The sequence below is a fragment of the Colias eurytheme genome, chromosome 15 (assembly GCF_061535395.1).
Source record: "Colias eurytheme isolate Ceu_HAF_F1 chromosome 15, ilColEury1 Martin Lab GWU primary, whole genome shotgun sequence".
NCBI lineage: Eukaryota > Metazoa > Arthropoda > Insecta > Lepidoptera > Pieridae > Colias > Colias eurytheme.
The window spans coordinates 5,008,186-5,026,654 of NC_142994.1; the positions used below are offsets into that span (position 1 = coordinate 5,008,186).

At 36.5% G+C, this 18,469-nt stretch overlaps 2 protein-coding genes and 2 pseudogenes across 3 annotated transcripts; 1 reads left to right on the forward strand and 3 right to left on the reverse strand.

Moving 5' to 3' along the window:
• Positions 1-1,036: 1,036 nt before the first annotated feature.
• Positions 1,037-18,156, reverse strand: LOC149902273 (TWiK family of potassium channels protein 7). Of its 2 annotated transcripts, none has more exons than XM_090110374.1 (8): positions 17,955-18,156; positions 17,088-17,328; positions 11,575-11,748; positions 11,308-11,431; positions 11,027-11,185; positions 10,702-10,902; positions 10,380-10,597; positions 1,037-2,761 (listed from the first exon to the last, which is right to left on the reverse strand). In XM_090110374.1, the coding sequence occupies exons 2-8, from the start codon at positions 17,241-17,243 to the stop codon at positions 2,597-2,599; spliced, it is 1,197 nt and encodes a 398-aa protein (XP_089966500.1). In that variant the 5' UTR covers positions 17,244-17,328; positions 17,955-18,156; the 3' UTR covers positions 1,037-2,596. The 2 variants fall into 2 exon arrangements, with proteins under 2 accessions (XP_089966500.1, XP_089966501.1); XM_090110375.1 differs by lacking the exon at positions 17,955-18,156 and adding an exon at positions 17,612-17,728.
• On the reverse strand, positions 11,997-13,065 carry LOC149902274 (cAMP-dependent protein kinase catalytic subunit beta-like; annotated as a pseudogene).
• On the reverse strand, positions 13,377-14,408 carry LOC149902275 (cAMP-dependent protein kinase catalytic subunit 1-like). The gene has a single exon (XM_090110323.1). It carries the CDS (start codon positions 14,367-14,369, stop codon positions 13,377-13,379), a length of 993 nt encoding a protein of 330 aa, XP_089966449.1. The 5' UTR covers positions 14,370-14,408.
• On the forward strand, positions 14,912-15,994 carry LOC149902276 (cAMP-dependent protein kinase catalytic subunit alpha pseudogene; annotated as a pseudogene).
• Positions 18,157-18,469: the final 313 nt, after the last annotated feature.

Sequence of the window (18,469 nt, forward strand, 5' to 3'; positions counted from 1 at the left end):
TATATTTTATTGCGCTATAAAATTTAAGACCAAGTATCTAAATGGAAGATCGTCCCGCAAACGTTAAGGAATTTTTATACACATTCATTAAAAGTTTTTGCTTTTCGTGATGTGTTTGATATTTGGCTATTTGAAATAGCTTAAAAGAATATACCTGAACACAAATAGATATAATATGTAGTTGGGTACCTATGAGCAAAGTACAAAAAAGTCCTACGTAATCGGTAGGAAATTTTAAATTTTTGAATTTATGAATTAATCAATGTAAATGTTATAAGACACTGAAAAATTGAAACCAGGCTGCTACATATAAAAATATGTATAAATAAAAATAAAAATAAAAAAAATAAATAAAATTGTTTTATTTCAGGAAATGTCCCTTCCCATATGCAAGTTACAAATTACAATCAAAATAAAATACAAAAAAATTAAAGACAATTAGAGCATCATTTATAGTTTTTTCTTGGCTTTATAGGTTTATCCCTAGCATAATATGATGAATGAACTTTGCACCAGTACAGAAGTAAAGGATTGTCATAAAAGTTAGAGACAGCCACCAGAATACTATTACTGGAGCGTCTCATTCTCTCCCAAAAATTTGCGATTCGAGATCTCATTATGGCCATGAAATCCGGGACCCTCGTCTCCAAAAACATGCCAGATGCACTACAGAACCTGGGCAGTTTCATAAAGAGTCTGTATGCGTTATTATACTGCACTCTCAATGAAGAAATCGCTTTATTTGTGAAGTTACCTACACCACAATTGACACGTATACATGCACATGGAATATGTTTTAAATAACAATTTTTTAACGTCAGTAGTGCTTATAAGTAGTAAAATATGTAATGAGCTTCCATGTAGAGCCCATGATAATGCTCAATGTTCATTTTTTCGAATACAAAATTAGCTGTAGGTAATCACCATTCATTTCTGTTATTTCTTAATAAACTAACGATAACGATATAAAGATATTAACATTGATGATAAAAACCAGTCAATAATACAAATAGTTTTAATTAGACATTGTTGCGAATGTTGTTACAGAATTTTATTACCTTACGTACTTTTATAATAGCAATTTCAGGAAATGTGTTTACGTTCCCAGTAATACCCAATAATGCGGTCATTGTATAGAAACGTAGTAAAAAGCTCTAATGCTGGGTACTTAGCATAAAATAGAAACACTTTATGTGATTTACTGTGTATTAGATTCGTGTATCGGCGTGAATATCAAAAAACCTTAAAACAATTTTATAGCAATGGTAATCATGCGTCAAATTTTAACAACAAATTGAATTCCAAATTTGGAAAACAATTAATCATTCTTAAATTCTATACATATCTACATTATACAAAAAACTGGTGCGTTAATTACGCATGGAAGACAATATTTTTAAAGCAGACAATTTAATTTTGTTTAGCTAATATCTATTATAACAAACGCATAGTTTGCGGTTTTGCGGTTAGCTTTAGCACGAAGTAACCACATAGAAATCGTTTATCATGCATACATTTATTTACACGCGTCATAATTTACGTATCGGAAAAGTATTTCGACAGAGGATATGTAATAATTAGCAAATGTGCTCCTTGTGATATCTGACGAAGGTGCTACTATTGATCCAATTTCTTTACACTACGGCTACCCAGTCTACTTGACCGAATCTGTGACTAGAATATTTAAGCCGCTATCCGTCAATCTTTTTCTAGAGCAAATACGCTATTTAGTATTTAGGTTAACAAAGAAAATCCCATTCAGGATGTTATAATCATTCAAAATTGTTTAACGTTACCAAGAACTATCCTCATTTATTTAATAGAACACAAAAACAATTGCCTATATTATTTTATTTTAACACAGGACAGTCTTGTATCAAAAGTAATTTATCTAGAGAAAAGCGTGATCTGTTAATATGCTACTTTATTTAATTACGTTCATCGAAAATTTAACGTAGCTGAAAGTAATTTGTCGCGACATTTTCCCGATTCACAAAATATCAGAGTATCACGCAAAACGTTCATAAGTTTTTTAATGTAGCAATCCGCAGTGTAGGTACTTACTTCCTCCTTATGAAAACCGGCCGAACATTCACAGAGTTATACAATAACATAGAGAAGTAAAATAACTGCTCAAGCCCAAGAACTTATTTATTGCGGAAGGGAACAAAACAAAGTTTATATTTATATTACAACGTCCGTTCGTAATTAAATTTTAATCGAGGTTTATTTATAGCAATTACCATAAATGAATATTGAATAGTAGGTAATCAATATGCAAAAAATATCCACATCATTTACTTAATTATTAAATTGCTATAATATTATGTACACATTTGTAATTTTAATTGTTACATTGAAGGGCAGCGTAGAAAAAGGAAAATTGTAACAACTAGACTCAGTGTAATCTTAAAATAGTTTGCAAAATCTTTGGTCTTTAAAGCATAAGCTTTCACGCGATCAACATTAAGAGCTTAACTGCTTGATTGAAATAGTGACTAGATTTTTAAAGACTATAGATGTACAGTTCCAAAAATAAGCTTATCTGCGGCTCCGCGGAATAACATCATTGATATTTTATTTATATTCTATTCATTTAAACGGATGATTCATAAATAACAATTTGAACTATTGGTGGTTTTTGTTGAGTAGGTGATGGAGAATTTATATTTCTTATGACGGCCTCCAAAGCTGCTTCCCATTCGAGCTGGCGCTTCTCAGCTAGGGCTTCGCGACCACCGCTCAGTCGTGGCATTGTTACCTGCGAATAAATTATTTAATTAACATAATTTATAATATTTATGATAACATGTAACGGTTAACCACTAGTATTTTATTTTTCATATTTAAACCTGTTTAGTAAATTGGAGGCTTCAATTTTATATATGGTTTTTAAAAAATTTTAACTTTACAAGTAGGAAAAAACTCCATGAAACTTTCCATTTGCTGGTTTTTTTATACTATTGGTTTTATGAAAACGTCGAATTTGAATTCTTATACTTCCGACCCATTAGCTTATAACGACACTTTTATAGTACTGCTCTAAAATCTGAATAAATTATATGCTTGCGTTTTGAAAAGGCCCTATCTAACTTCCAAATCTATCACATTGTATGGAAACTAATCAAATATATCAAAGGGACGTGTCTATATGCTCGTAATCTTCGTGTCAGAATGGACGGAGTCACGTTAATATTCGAATACGACGGTATCAATAATTTCATCACGCAAAACTAAATGTGTCACGTGGGGCATGTTGTGTTTTATGATTATGTCCTAAGGTTGAACATGTTCGCGAAATATGAGACCCTAATCCCTATACCCCTAATCGTTAAATTTAATATTCAACGTTAATTTGAATTATTAACTCCGATCATAAATTTACAATTTACGTAGAATGCAAGCTACCATCAAAATAATAATTGGTCGAAATATAGCAAAACAATATTTCAAGAACAAGTTTTCTTACACTCGGCCTCTAGGTCCTACAAGAAGGCTATTGCAAGAGCGAAGGCAGAGCACATTGCTAAGCTTGGCGAAAAACTTGCCCTACTTCCTTCGGGAACTCGAGCCTTTTGGGCCCTCGCTAAAGCTGTGCAAGGGAATTTTTGTCAGCCGTCCTTACCATCTCTGCGCATGGAGAATGACTCGTTAGCCCACACAGCAAAAGAGAAAGCCGACCTTCTTGGCTCTCTCTTCGCTGCTAATTCGACGTTGGACGACACAGGGTACTTACCACCTACCATTCCACGATGTGATGCATCTATGCCCGACATTCGTTTCAGTCAGAGAGCAGTGCGTAAAGCACTCCTTTCCCTGGACGTCCATAAGTCAAGTGGCCCTGACGGTATTCCTCCCATAGTGCTTAAGATGTGCGCACCTGAATTGGCTCCGATTCTCACGCGACTTTTCCGGCACTCCTACTCTACTGGCGTTGTCCCGAACTCATGGAAGACAGCTTTAGTGCATCCTATCCCGAAAAAGGGCGATCGCTCAGACCCGTCCAATTATCGACCCATAGCTATCACTTCTTTGCTCTCCAAGATAATGGAATCCATTATCAATCGCCAGTTGCTCAAGTATCTGGAAGAGCACCAGCTGATCTGTGACCGTCAGTATGGATTCCGTCACGAACGATCGGCTGGTGATCTTCTAGTATATTTAACACATCGTTGGTTGGGATGTAAGGGGATATCGACATACATCTAGATAGCCCAACTGCCAACCTTACCTGCTCGTGGTACATCCTGCTATACAACGGACAAGGCAATGGCGACCGACAAATGGCGGAATAACCATTTCTTAATAAGGGGCTTACAAATCTAAAATAATCGACACTGGGCAGCAGCTTTGTCGATTAAATAAGTCTCTCACTGCGGTCACCAACACGCCTGCCCAGCGCGGTGACTAGGGCATATCCTCCCAGATATAGTAAAGAAGAATATGAAAGTTGCATCCAAGAAACGGCCCCCAGTTCCCGGTCGCTCCGCTATTCCTGGTCATGGTAGCGACCTAGGTAACGGCGGGGCAGGGGGTGCTAGGAATCCCCGGGTTAATGATGGCTACCGTAAACGATTGACCTTGGCTACGTATAACGGACGAACACTTCGGCTAGACGAACACATCACAGAACTTGAGACCGAGCTTAGTCACATTAAATGGCACATAGTGGGCTTATCTGAGGTCCGGAGACAGGGAGAAAATACTATGACTCTAAAGTCAGGCCACTTACTTTACTACCGTGAGGGCGACCAACTTTCCCAAGGTGGTGTGGGTTTTGTCGTTCATAAGTCACTCGTTAACAACATTGTCGAAATCGGGAGTGTGTCCAGTAGAGTTGCGTTTCTAGTACTGAAGATAACCAAAAGGTACTCCTTGAAGGTTATCCAAGTATATGCTCCTACGTCTGCGCACTCTGACGACGAGGTCGAGGCTATGTACGATGACATAGCTAAGGCTATGTCTAATTCCGAGTCACATTTTAAGGTTGTAATGGGTGACTTCAATGCTAAGGTTGGACTTCAGGAATCGGGTGAATCTAGAGTGGGTCCACACGGATATGGATGTAGAAACACAAGGGGTCAAATGCTTGTTAACTTTCTCGAACGTCAGCGGCTATACAGTATGAGCTCATTTTTCAAAAAGAAGCCCCAAAGAAAGTGGACATGGCGGAGCCCAGATGGCATAACAAAGAACGAGATTGACTTCATCCTTACCGACAAGCGCTACATATTCACCGACGTCTCTGTGGTCAATAGGTTCAATACCGGCAGCGACCATAGAATGGTAAGAGGTACGCTTAATATCGATGTCCAACTAGAGCGTAAGCGCCTGATGAAGTCAACTCTACGTCCGAACCTACTCTATACCCAAGATGGTTCTGAAAAGTTTCAACTAGAATTAAAAAATCGATTTGAAGCATTGCCAATTAACGACGACGATGTCAATGCCACTAGCAATGAACTTGTGCGAATAATTCGTGAGGTGGGGCAAAAATACTTTCAACCAAAGAAGAAGGGACATAAATCTAAGCTTTCTAGTGAGACTCTTGATTTGATGAGTAAGAGAAGAGAATACGTTAGCAAAGATACGTCAGAATACCGAGACCTGAATAAGGAAGTTAAAAAACGTATTCGGCATGACATCCGCCAATATAATGCCAAAACCATCAAAGAGGCCATAGAAAACAATAAAGGCTCTAAAGTCTTCACTAAGCCATATACCTCTCATTGTCACATCACCAAACTGGTAACATCTCAAGGCAATATAGTCTCTTCGAAACCAGATATACTTATGGAAGTCGAAAGATACTATAGCGATCTGTATGGACACAAAAAACAAAGGCCTGAAATCCCTACTACAGATGAGCCAAGAGCCAAGTTAACTCGACACTATACAGATGAACTTCCTGACATTGACGTAGATGAGGTCAAGATAGCACTTGAGCAGCTTAGGAATAATAAAGCTCCTGGAGAGGACGGAGTTACAACTGAGCTCATTAAAGCTGGCGGATCGCCACTAATAAAGGAACTCGCTAAGCTTTTTAACTCTGTCCTCCACAGCGGCTCAATCCCAGAAACATGGAGTAGGAGTGCAACGGTATTGTTTTTCAAAAAAGGTGATAGAACAGCGTTGAAAAACTACCGTCCTATATCTCTCCTAAGCCATGTATATAAGCTTTTCTCGAGAACTATCACAAATCGTGTCGCTCGTAAGCTTGACGAATTTCAGCCACCTGAGCAAGCAGGATTCCGACAAGGTTTCAGTACCGTAGATCACATACACACACTTAGACAAATCATTCAAAAAACGGAAGAATATAATCGACCTCTCTGTCTGGCATATGTTGACTACGAAAAAGCCTTTGATACCATCGAAACTTGGGCAGTGTTGGACTCTTTGCAGCGAGCCCAAATTGATTACCGCTATATCGATGTGCTGAGGTGTATCTACGAAACCGCTTCGATGACCGTTCAAGTACAAGGGCAGAGTACAAGATCAATCCAGTTGCAACGTGGAGTAAGGCAAGGTGATGTTATATCGCCAAAGCTTTTTTCAAATGCGTTGGAGGACATCTTCAAGACACTCGATTGGAAAGAACGCGGAATCAACATCAACGGTCGATACATCTCGCACCTGCGCTTTGCAGATGATATAGTTATAATAGCGGAATCCGTGCAACAGCTTGACGATATGCTGAACAATCTAAACGAATCTTCACAACGGGTAGGCCTCAAGATGAATTTGGACAAGACGAAGGTAATGTTCAACGCACACGTAGTCCCAAAATCTGTGATCATTAATGAATCCACGCTTGAGGTTGTGCAAAACTATATATACCTTGGCCAAAACATCCAGCTAGGCAAACACAACTTCGAGGTGGAAGCCAACAGAAGAATTCGTCTGGGTTGGGCAGCATTCGGCAGGCTTAGCTACATATTTAAGTCGTCAATCCCTCAGAGTTTAAAAACGCGAGCATTTAACCAGTGCATCCTACCTGTAATGACGTACGGAGCCGAAACGTGGACTCTCACATGCGGACTCATCCATAAGTTCAACGTTGCGCAGCGAGCTATGGAGCGAGCTATGTTAGGAGTTTCTTTGTCTGATAAAATTCGTAACGAGGTTATCCGACAAAGAACCAAAGTAACCGACATAGCTCGCAAAATAAGCACGTTGAAGTGGCGGTGGGCTGGCCATGTCTGTAGGAGAACAGACGGTCGATGGAGTCGGCATGTGCTCGAATGGAGACCACGCACAGGCAAGCGTAGTGTAGGACGCCCTGCGGCGCGATGGACTGACGACTTGAAGAAGGTGGCCGGCATTGGGTGGATGCGGTATGCCGAAGAAAGAGAAAACTGGCGCGATCTGGGAGAGGCCTACGTCCAGCAGTGGACGGGAATAGGCTGATGTGATGTGATGGGCGGAGGCGATTGAGAGCAAGGGTGAAGCGTTGGCGGTCAGCTTGGACATAGCGAAAGCCTTTGATCGGGTCTGGCACAAAGCGCTTCTTTCGAAGCTTTCTTCCTATGGGCTTCCCGAGAAATTTTGCCGATGGGTCACCAGTTTTCTCACTGAGCGTAGTATGACAGTCGTGGTCGACGGTTCATGCTCCGAACCTAAGCTCGTGAATGCTGGTGTACCTCAGGGCTGCGTTCTGTCTCCCACACTGTTTCTTCTGCATATCAATGATTTGCTGCGCGTTAGCAGCATTCATTGCTATGCAGACGACAGTACGTGTGATGCAGTTTATGCCGGCCGCAGCAATATTTCTCGGGATCGCGTCATTGAGTGCCGGAACGATCTTGTGTCCGTAATCGAAACTTCTTTAGATGAAGTCTCGAATTGGGGTCGAATTAACCTGGTCCAATTTAACCCCAATAAGACACAAGTCTGCGCATTTACCGCTAAGAAGAATCCCTTTATCGCGACTCCCGTTTTTCAAAGTACTCCTCTAAAAGCCACAGCCAGTATCGGAATTCTTGGACTCGAAATCTCGAGTGATGTGCAGTTCTCTTGTCATCTGGAAGGTAAAGCTAAGTTAGCTTCGCAGAAACTAGGTGTACTCTGTAGAGCGGGGCAGTATTTCACTCCGAGCCATCGCCTTAACCTTTATAAGGCGCAAGTCAGGCCGCATATGGAATACTGCTCCCATTTCTGGGCCGGTGCACCTCAACAGTATCTCCTTCCATTTGACCGAATTCAACGGAGAGCTGTGCGACTCGTTGGCGAGCCAAGTCTAACCGATCGGCTTGATTCTTTGGCATTGCGTAGAGAAGTCGCTTCCTTATGCGTCTTCTACCGCATTTATCATGGGGAGTGCTCTGAAGAACTGTTTGGTGCACTGCCTGCTGCTGAATTCCACCATCGTACGGCACGTCATAAGCTGAAATTCCACCCACACCATCTGGACAGCTGGCGATCAACAACTGTTCGCTTTAGAAGAAGTTTTTTGCCTCGTGCTACCGAAATTTGGAATCAGCTCCCGCGGGCAGTGTTTCCAATGAGTTACGATTTGGGGACCTTTAAGAAAAGAGCGTACACCTACCTTAAAGGCCGGCAACACACTCGCCATACCCCTGGTATTGTGGGTGCAAGTGGGCGACGATGATCATTTACCATCAGATGACTCGTCTGCTCGTTTGCCTGCTCTTCACATAAAAAAAAAAAAAAAAAAAAAAAAAAACACTTCACTTATTTATAATTTTTTAGCAATTAATACTTACAAAATTAACAATATATTGTACAGCAGAACCACACTCTCGAATAGTCCCTACTTTAAATGGGCTACCTGGCAACTATTGCTTAGTTACAATCAAATTATACACACATTATACATGTGGATGTAGGTAATATAACATAGAGAAACGTTGAGCTTGTACTAATATGTATTACCTACTAGCGGTCCGCCCGTGGTACCTACATGTTTACGTTTTTTTTCTCGTACTTCATGGAATAGATTCCGCAGCGCACGCGAAGACGGAATTTTTTACACCTTGAGTTACCTACATTATTGCATTTTTGGTAAGGATCTCTATTTTTTTTTGAAAATGCAATATAGCCTATGTTGCTCAGTGAAAATGCAGCTTTCTAATGGTGAAAGAATTTTTGAAATCGGTACAGTAGTTTATGCGTGAAAACCATACATACATACATACCTTTACTCTTAATAATATTAGTATAGAAGAGCATAACGTATTTTCAGTAGTACTTACATAACACGGACGACCAGAAAAATAGCTTATTAAATCTGAGTCGAGTAAATAACAGAGATTACTGGATCCAAGTAATATCATACATGATAATGTTCGCCCAACCTTAATAATTTTGGTATGATCCCGAGAATAAGCAAAGGCGGCGGTACGCGGTCGATTCTTTTGAAATTTTTATGCTGTGGCTCATAATTTCACAAAATATAAAGTGCGGTACATTTGAAACTTGGAACGATGTGGTTTATCCATCGATATTTATATATTTTATGACTATCTTTAAATCCGCAGCAACGATAGGTTGCAGCAATATCCATACAACATTGACACGTAATGGTCGGATCTCTGTGAAGGTCGACGTTCTGTCGGACCGCTGACGCACTTTTATAACAACACGATGTTTTACAACCGCGGGATCGGAAACATATAAAATTATCCAATAATGTTTGTATATGTTGGACATACATTCAGGAAATTCAGTATTTGTGTTTAATAATAATCAAAGCTTTAAAAGCCAAAAAAAGCTTGACATAAAAATACCATCGCGTCAATTACGAACATAATAGTGTTATTCGAAGAATTTTATGGGATACTAAAACTAAAAGGGTGGCTATTGCGCCATTGAAACATTCATCGACCTGGTTTGAATGTACCTAGTAGCAGTATCAAGCATTTTCAATTAAGGCACTATTACAAGTTTCGGCTCATAAAAACTCTTATATAAAATTAAGATAAGATTGCCATCAAGTTTTCGTCTAATAGCCAAAGTACCTACGCTTCAAATATACATATTCAAAGAAGTTTATCTTTATGTAATTTATTGCTTATAAAAGATCAATCGCGATCTGTCCGAAACTCGAAAATCTTGTTTATGAAGACGGACGTCTGTCGACTTTACGAAGCCCGAAATTGAACGGTTCTTTGAACTTGATGTCCATCGATATCATTTTGATGTGTTATGAATTACACATGAGTTGTCGTTACATTGATCATTTTAATTTCAAGCAATGATAGGATCCGCTTCTTTTTTAATTAATAAATAAATTATCCGAATTAATATAATCCTCAAAACTACAATTTAAACCGGACGCTTTAATTTCCAAGACAGTTTTAAGCCAGTAGTAAATTTGTACAAAACACAATTAAAATACTTGGTTAATGGGTACTCACGACAGTTAAAACCTTCCGAAGGTCGTGCAGCGCAGACACGTCGACTCCTCTGCCGGCGTCGCCGAGCCTCCTTAATGTGTCTGCCAGTGGACCTGACAGCGCTCGCAATTGTTGCCAAGAACGAGCGTATTGTCTACGAACTAGCTCAATAATAGTAGACGTGAGCGCCAAACCGATTAGTATATACAACGTACATAGCAGCATATACTTCGGTCTCTCTGAAAGTAGGACGACAATGAGAAAAGTTGCATCTGCATCGTACATAATCCGCAATGATGACGTAAATAAAGCAAAACCACAATATCGGAATTTTTATGCTTACTTGGCACAAGATCGCCGAATCCAATAGTCGTCATAGTAATGAAACAAAAGTAAAATCCATCATAAAAAGTCCAATCGTCTTCCCACATTTTAAATAAACCAGCACCAGCTGATAGATATACGAATAAAAATCCGACAGCCCAAAACGCGTACAGTGAGCGTTGTCCAGCTGGATTTGCTTCTGACACCCGGTTACACCATTCTAAAGATAACAAAACAAACTTCATGAAGATAGGTATATATAAGTTCTTTTAAGCCTTTGATGAGAGATTTATGAGCAATTTGATATTAATAGCCAAAATAAATCACCTTGTAGTGAAACTTACTTGGCATCTCCGGTAAATGTTTAGCTATCACGGACACAAATGTTGCAAACACTCTTCCCAAATCAGCAATCACTGTGAGCGTCAACGGTATTCCAACAAGTGCGTATATTATACAAAATAACCGTCCCCAAAAAGTTTCAGGCACTATGTTTCCATATCCTAAAAAAATATTTAACTATACACACATGGAATATAATATATTATTAACACGGTTATTGAACCACAGTAAAAAAAAACAAAATTTAAACAAACTTATTGAATGCTTACATGTTTTTACACACCTATTGTAGTGAGCACAGTGGATGAAAAGAAAACTGCTTGTAATATACTCCATTTCTCTTCTAAAGGTGGAAAATTTCTTTCTATTTCTAAAGCCAATCCACTACCAGATGCTTCCTCTAAAACCTATTAAAATATATATTCTCTACTTATTTTTTACTTTGTAAAGTAGAAAAACGTAGTATTAAAGAACAAATAATATTTCATTTTAACTTTAATATAATTTTAGCTAAACATTAAGAAATATTTCATCATTTCAGTTGACTTACTTTTTCGTAAATGGATAGTTGGGCGCTCAGCAGTTTCTCCATGCTCACAACTTCAGTGCCATTAAAATTGAAATCCGATACCACTCGTATTAAATTCCAACGTTCAGTGAGTAAGCGGTCTCGAACATATTCCTGCTTTGCCATTTCTGCTGGATACTCTAATGCTCTAAATACCTATATTTAAGAAACACAACTATTCAGTTTAATATTCGCTATACATGAACAATGAAAATACATAAATAATGAAATATATAAATCAATAAATCCATCTCATATCAAGAACAACAAAAAAATCATAATATGTATTACCTTAATCTTAAAATAAGTAAACTGAAATCATCTCAAATCGCTTTATTTACAAAAACATATTACAATTATAGTATAATGATTGTATAATAAAACATAATATGTACAAGTACAGCCTAGAAATGTTCAAACTCTCTCTCAAAAAGGCACTCTGGAGACTTTTTTAACTTTGCATTATCAGTGCCGTAAAAATTACTCGTATCACCAATATTCTTTATTACTGGTTTGTATGGTGGATACGTTCTTTGGTGTAGAATTGAATGCCAATAGATATCTTCGAACCATACGTGCTTCTTGATATCAAAGACACCTGCTTTCAAAGATCCGAAACGTTTTATGGGATCCACTTCTAAAAGATTCTTTACCAATGATTTACAAGCTGGTGTCATGCAATTAGGGGTTTTGAAAGAACCAGCCAATATTTTTTCATACAGTTTCATCGTGTCTGAACTGTAAAATGGAGGGTATCCAGCGATCATTTCAAATATAAGAATACCGAATGACCACCAATCCACAGAAAATGTATAACCCTTTGATAAAATAATTTCCGGGGCTATATATTCAGGCGTTCCACATATTGTCCATGTTCTATTACGTATGATTTTACAAAAACCAAAGTCACCCAATTTAATGTATCCAGATTCGGAAAGAAATATATTTTCTGGCTTAAGATCTCTATGTAAGTACAACACTACAATGGTGTAAATATTCAAGTGCGAGAACCATTTGCGCAGCGTAGAACTGTGACAAAGGCTCTGATAGATTTCCTAATCTTTTTAATAGAGAAAATAATTCTCCTCCAGGTTCAAAAGGCGTTATAAGGAATATATAAAAATTATCTTTGCAACAAAATTCTAAATTAAGAACAAATGGAAAAGTGACACTTTCTAAAATTTTCTTTTCAAGGAAAAGTTGCTTAACATTCTTCTTTTTTATAACTTGAACCTTCTCTAACGCCTTCATGGCAAGATATTCGAGTGAAATTTTATCTCGAACTAGAAAAACGGTTCCAAATGCGCCTGTTCCTAAAGTTGCCATGAGATCAAAATCCTCAGATGACTTCTCACGCTTCACAGGATTAGCAAAATGTTCTAAAAAATCTTGCTTTAGTACGTCCAAATAGCGCTTATGGTTCAGTTGTAACTCATAAGTATACGGTTTAATTTCCTGCTTAGAAAAAGTCATATTCCTACATTATTAAGTAAATTAAGTGTTGTAAAGAATTATGTGCTTCCACAACATACATAATATTTGGTCAAATTCAAGAAAATGTCACACACTGTAATGATCATGACATTGATATGTAAAGAATAGACATAAGCAATAAAGAACAAATCATAGTATATCTCGATTCTGTGGAGACTACTCTTTATAAAAAATCATTATTATAATCATGTTGTTTTTAATTTCATGCAGTCTCACTTATTTGTCTCAGTAGTCGGTGAATATATCGCATAATGTCCTTATATTTCTAGATAAATTTTTGACAATTTTCATTAAAAATCTTCGAATTCTTTTTCATATAAACATTTAGATGATTTTTTTAATTTCTGTTGTTCCATTTCAGGAAAATTACTTGTATCGCCTGGAGATGGACATATTGGAACAAATGGCGCGGGTAATCTTTGGTGGAGTATTGATTGCCAGCAAATATCAAAGAACCAATTATGACTCTTTATGTCAAATACTCCGTTTTTCAATGATCCTAGCCGTTTCGTCGGATCTACTTGCAATAACCCTTTTACCAAACTCTTACAATCGGGCGGTAGCGAATCTGGACATTTATATTGCCCTTCTAATATTCTTTCGTACAACTTGCTTGGTTCTGATGCGAAAAAGGGTGGATGGCCGGATCCCATTTCAAAAATTAAAACACCAAGTGCCCACCAATCCACTCCAAATGAATATCCTTTTGACAGTATCACTTCTGGCGCTAAATACTCAGGTGTTCCACATAAAGTCCACGTTTTCTTCTTCAGTACTTTACAAAATCCATAGTCGCATAATTTAATGTATCCATTGGTATCTACTAAAATATTTTCCGGTTTGATATCTCGATGAACAATACCACAGTGATGCATATATTCTAGGGCCAATGTTACTTGACTAGCGTAAAATTTTGATAATGGCTCCGAAAATCCCCCATATTTCTGAATATATGTAAAAAGTTCACCTCCAGCAATATAAGGTAATATGAAATATAAATATAAATTATCTTTAAAAGCAACGTCTAATGATATAACATTTGCAAAATGCACACTTTCTAGTATTTTCTTCTCCAATATTAAATGTTTCACGTGCCTCCTTTCAACTACAACTCTTTTCTCGACAACTTTCATAGCGTGATAAGTAAATGTTCCTTTGTCTCTTACTAAAAATACTTCTCCATAAGCACCACTTCCAATTGCTTTAATATTATCAAAGTCATCTAGTGTTTTATCAGCATTGGGTGGATCCTCATATCTCTTTTTGAATTCGTCTTTCAGCATATCTAGGTATCGCAAGTGATCTTTATGGTTTTGATCAGTGTATCCTGCAGTAGGAGCAGTACGATCATGTGCATACATACTCTTTATTATACGGCTCTATATATTTTACATAATTCATATATCAAATGATAAAATCACCTCCAAAATATAATTGTATAAAAATCATTTTGTCATAATATATCCGTCCATAATTCACGACATTGGCACATCTTTGGCATTCATCGAAAACTGCTAAGTACTACAGATTATCATAATTTACAAATTACGCAAATTACCTTTATAAATTTCAGAATTTATGTAAATTTAACTTTAACACTTAGACTTTTACATATTTTTTTATAAATAATTATATTTTAAAATTTTGCTATATAGATTAATATTTGTTATAACATTTTTATTAAATAAAATAAGCATCTATGGTATTGGTTAGTATTAAATTTCAATGTGACGTGAAATAGAACCCCATATAAAAATTACTTATTTTCATCTTAATAGCCTATGAATAATTTTTCAAACTGTTGTCCAAAAGAGATATCGATGCTATGGCAGAAGATGCCAAAAGACATATTTATTCGCCACATCCTGAAGGATACTCGCAATCTAAGCAAGAGCAGTACAAACAATATCTTAAAAAATTGCAACACAATTTTATCGAAGCGTGGAACGAAAAATTGGAATGTAATGCAAGCTTAGGTGATTTCGAAAAAATTAAAGTTTTAGGTACAGGAGCGTTTGGAGTTGTTTATCTCTCTAAATACACAAAAACAGGAAGATACTATGCTATAAAAATGATGGAAAAAGAAAAAATTGTAAAAATGAAGCAGATTGAACATAGCTACTATGAAAAGAAAATACTTTGTGGACTGAACTTCCCTTTTGTGGTCTATATGAAATATTTCTTTAAAGACAACGTATATTTATACTATGTCCTTCCATTTGTGGCAGGAGGTGAGATGTTTACGCATTTGAGGAAATTAGGAAAGTTTGATGAGAGCACTGCAAAATTTTATGGAGCCCAGGTAGTTTTAGCGTTGGAATATTTACATACGTGTGAGTTAGTGTACCGTGACTTAAAACCAGAAAATATTCTCATAGAACGAACTGGCTACATAAAAATCACAGATTTTGGTTTTTGTAAACTTGTTCGCGGCAGAACATGGACCTTGTGTGGAACTCCCGAATATCTCGCACCTGAAGTTATTTTGAGTAAAGGGTACGGAATGTCTGTAGATTGGTGGTCACTTGGCATATTAATATTTGAAATGAACGCTGGCTACCCACCATTCTATGCATCCGATCCGATGAGAATTTATGAAAAAATCGTAGCAGGAAAATATCGATGTCCTAGCCATTTTACCCCTGAACTTCGAGATTTGCTCGCACATATTTTGCAATTGGATATAACGAAGCGTTACGGAAATTTAAAAGATGGCGCCCTTGACTTTAAAAATCACAAATGGTTTCGACAAATAGATTGGGACGGTCTCCTGAATAGTCGAATTCAGGCGCCATTTGTTCCCAAAATACGATCACCCGGTGACACTTCCTACTTTGAAACTTATGAAGATGAAAAAATAAAGGAGAGTCCTGTTTGTTTATATGAAGAAGAGTTTGCTGACTTTTAAAATATTCATTTTTCACTTTAGTAACTACTATTTTTCATTTACTTAAAGAGTTCTGATTTTTTTAGTTTAAGCAAGCACTTTTAACGAAATAAGGTTTACTAGTAGGCTATGGTGTTGAAGTGCGTTTTGTCTTGTAAGTCACGATGTAATGCTGTGTTATGTACACAATTAAATAATTGAATAAAATATAATGTTATTTTTTATGTTGAGGTCAACAAGATAAAATAATACAAAATTTATTTATTGAATTTATACTATATTTTTTGGCAACACGTCAATAGTTTGAAGACAATGACGCTATGCATGTTCTGACATCATTATGTTTTGTTCTAATTAGCTAACACAAATAATCACCCAACTACACGTAACATACATTATGGGAAAAGGAAGTATGAGAAATTTATGATAACATCACTGCTATAAATATAATATTTAAACTTTAAATTATATTACATACTAGCTGCGCTCCGCGGTTTCACCCGCGTGGCTCCGCTTCTGTCGGTCTAAGCGTGATGATATAATATATGAGCCTATAGCCTTCCTCGATAAATGAGCTATCCAACACCGAAATAATTTTTCAAATTGGACCAGTAGTTCTTGAGATTAGCGCGTTCAAACAAACAAACAAACTCTCAAGCCTTATAATATTAGTATAGATAAACCGACATATAAAATCGTACATCTGAGTCAGAAATCTCTTTACGTTGAGGTTTAGTCAGAACTTCTGAATAATAATAGTTATTACCATTACTTTTTTATTAAAAAATTATAATATATGCCTGTCCAAAACTCGTATAATAACAATGGATATTATAATGATGATGATTTCATCAAACCTTTGTGAAATTACACATTCTCAGAAGAAAACTTATAAAAACATGGGTTTTTTTATAAGTTTTAGTCGAAATGATATACCTAACTATTACTATTCTTTAAGTCTTAATTCACACATAGTTGGGAATACCTCATTCTTCCAAGTTGGGTGTATAATATTGTATTACTACTATTTACAGCTAGTACAATCCTTCTGACTTTATAAATATTATTTGATAAAAACATCTTTACGTTGGTTATCGGACTATTTTATACGTACCAGTCCACCACCGGCCGTATACAGCATGAGGGCGACAAACAATCCGACATGAGAAAGGGCAGCTTTAGGAAAATATCTTTCCCATTTCGACGGAGGAGGAGCACCGCCCATCAACGTCTCTGTCTCCCAACTAACATTCTTCACTCCTTTACACATCGTGTCAAAACACTTGATTCAGCATTAAAATAAATTTAACCATTTTTCACCGAAGACTATGGAGCTTCATAGTGACTAATAGTGTCTGAAAATATAAATCATTATTTTTACACTATAAATAAAAGATAGCTTTAAAATGTGAAAAGATAAAACAAAATTACACAAATTGGTGTGTGTATTTAAAAAGAAATGAAAAAGAAAAGATAAAAGCCTTTTAATTACTTATCACTAAATAATATACAAGATGTCAAACTGTAGCACGTAATTGACCAAATTATAAAAACTATTGTAAGCTAAACAATCTTTATTGTGTAATATCACGTTCAAGAGAAACATGACCAATGTAGGTACACTGTAAATGTACTGACCTACTTTGAACAAGGAATTTCTGCAGGCTTTTACCATAAACTTTTTCTGATTACCAAAAGTAGGTTATCCCCATATAACCTTATCTTTCCGATGTATCAGTAGTTTAGAAAATTACAATATAATTTAAAAGCACTTTTTAAGGATAATGTAGCCTGCAATGGCGTCAAATTATGTAAGAAAGAAAACCAGACGATGTAGAAAACTTCTTAAGTCGAGATAAATAAATTCGCTACTTATCGTTTTTTTTATTATGCTACACAAAATAGCAAATTAAAATAAAACACTTTATGATGGAAAGTTTCCCATTAAATTACAAAATAATATTATATCCACTAAACGTACCTGACCTTTGATTAATTATAATACACTCACATTAACTCGAATAAAAAAAAAATGGTAATAATAATTATACATAGATAAAACGTGCAAATGTTTCACCGTTAATAATATAAAAAAACCTCATTTAAATACCGGCCACAATCACGTGACTTAAGAACGAACTTTTCGAGAATGAAACGAAAATAGCGTTTTACGGGAACATCCTATCCCGACAGCGGTAGGCGATAAACTGAAAACCGTTTCAATGCTTCAGGCTAGTAAAGCTAAGCCCAGAGCTTTAAAAAGCTTAACCCCTTGCAATTAATCGAGTTTCGCTACGCGTTTAGTTTCCAAATTCCTTTAATGTATTTAATTCGATTGCCTTAATGTATATCATTTACATAAATTGAATCTTATTAACAAAACACTGACGCCTTATTTCCGTATCGGAATCATAAGCCTACTTAAGGAACATCAATATTACACGAAAATTAAGTCTATTATGTTTCCTTATCAGGAATATGGACGTTTACACTAAA

What these genes read in the sequence shown, in the direction of transcription:
- LOC149902273 (XM_090110374.1), bottom strand. Translation starts at nt 17,243, where the DNA reads ATGTGTAAAGGAGTGAAGAATGTTAGTTGGGAGACAGAGACGTTGATG. An exon ending in ATACGGCCGGTGGTGGACTG is followed by an intron (nt 11,749 to 17,087) that starts GTACGTATAAAA and finishes TCTTAAATATAG; the next exon opens with GTATTTAGAGCATTAGAGTA. An exon ending in ACATTTACCGGAGATGCCAA is followed by an intron (nt 10,903 to 11,026) that starts GTAAGTTTCACT and finishes TGTTATCTTTAG; the next exon opens with AATGGTGTAACCGGGTGTCA.
- LOC149902275 (XM_090110323.1), bottom strand. Translation starts at nt 14,369, where the DNA reads ATGCTGAAAGACGAATTCAAAAAGAGATATGAGGATCCACCCAATGCT.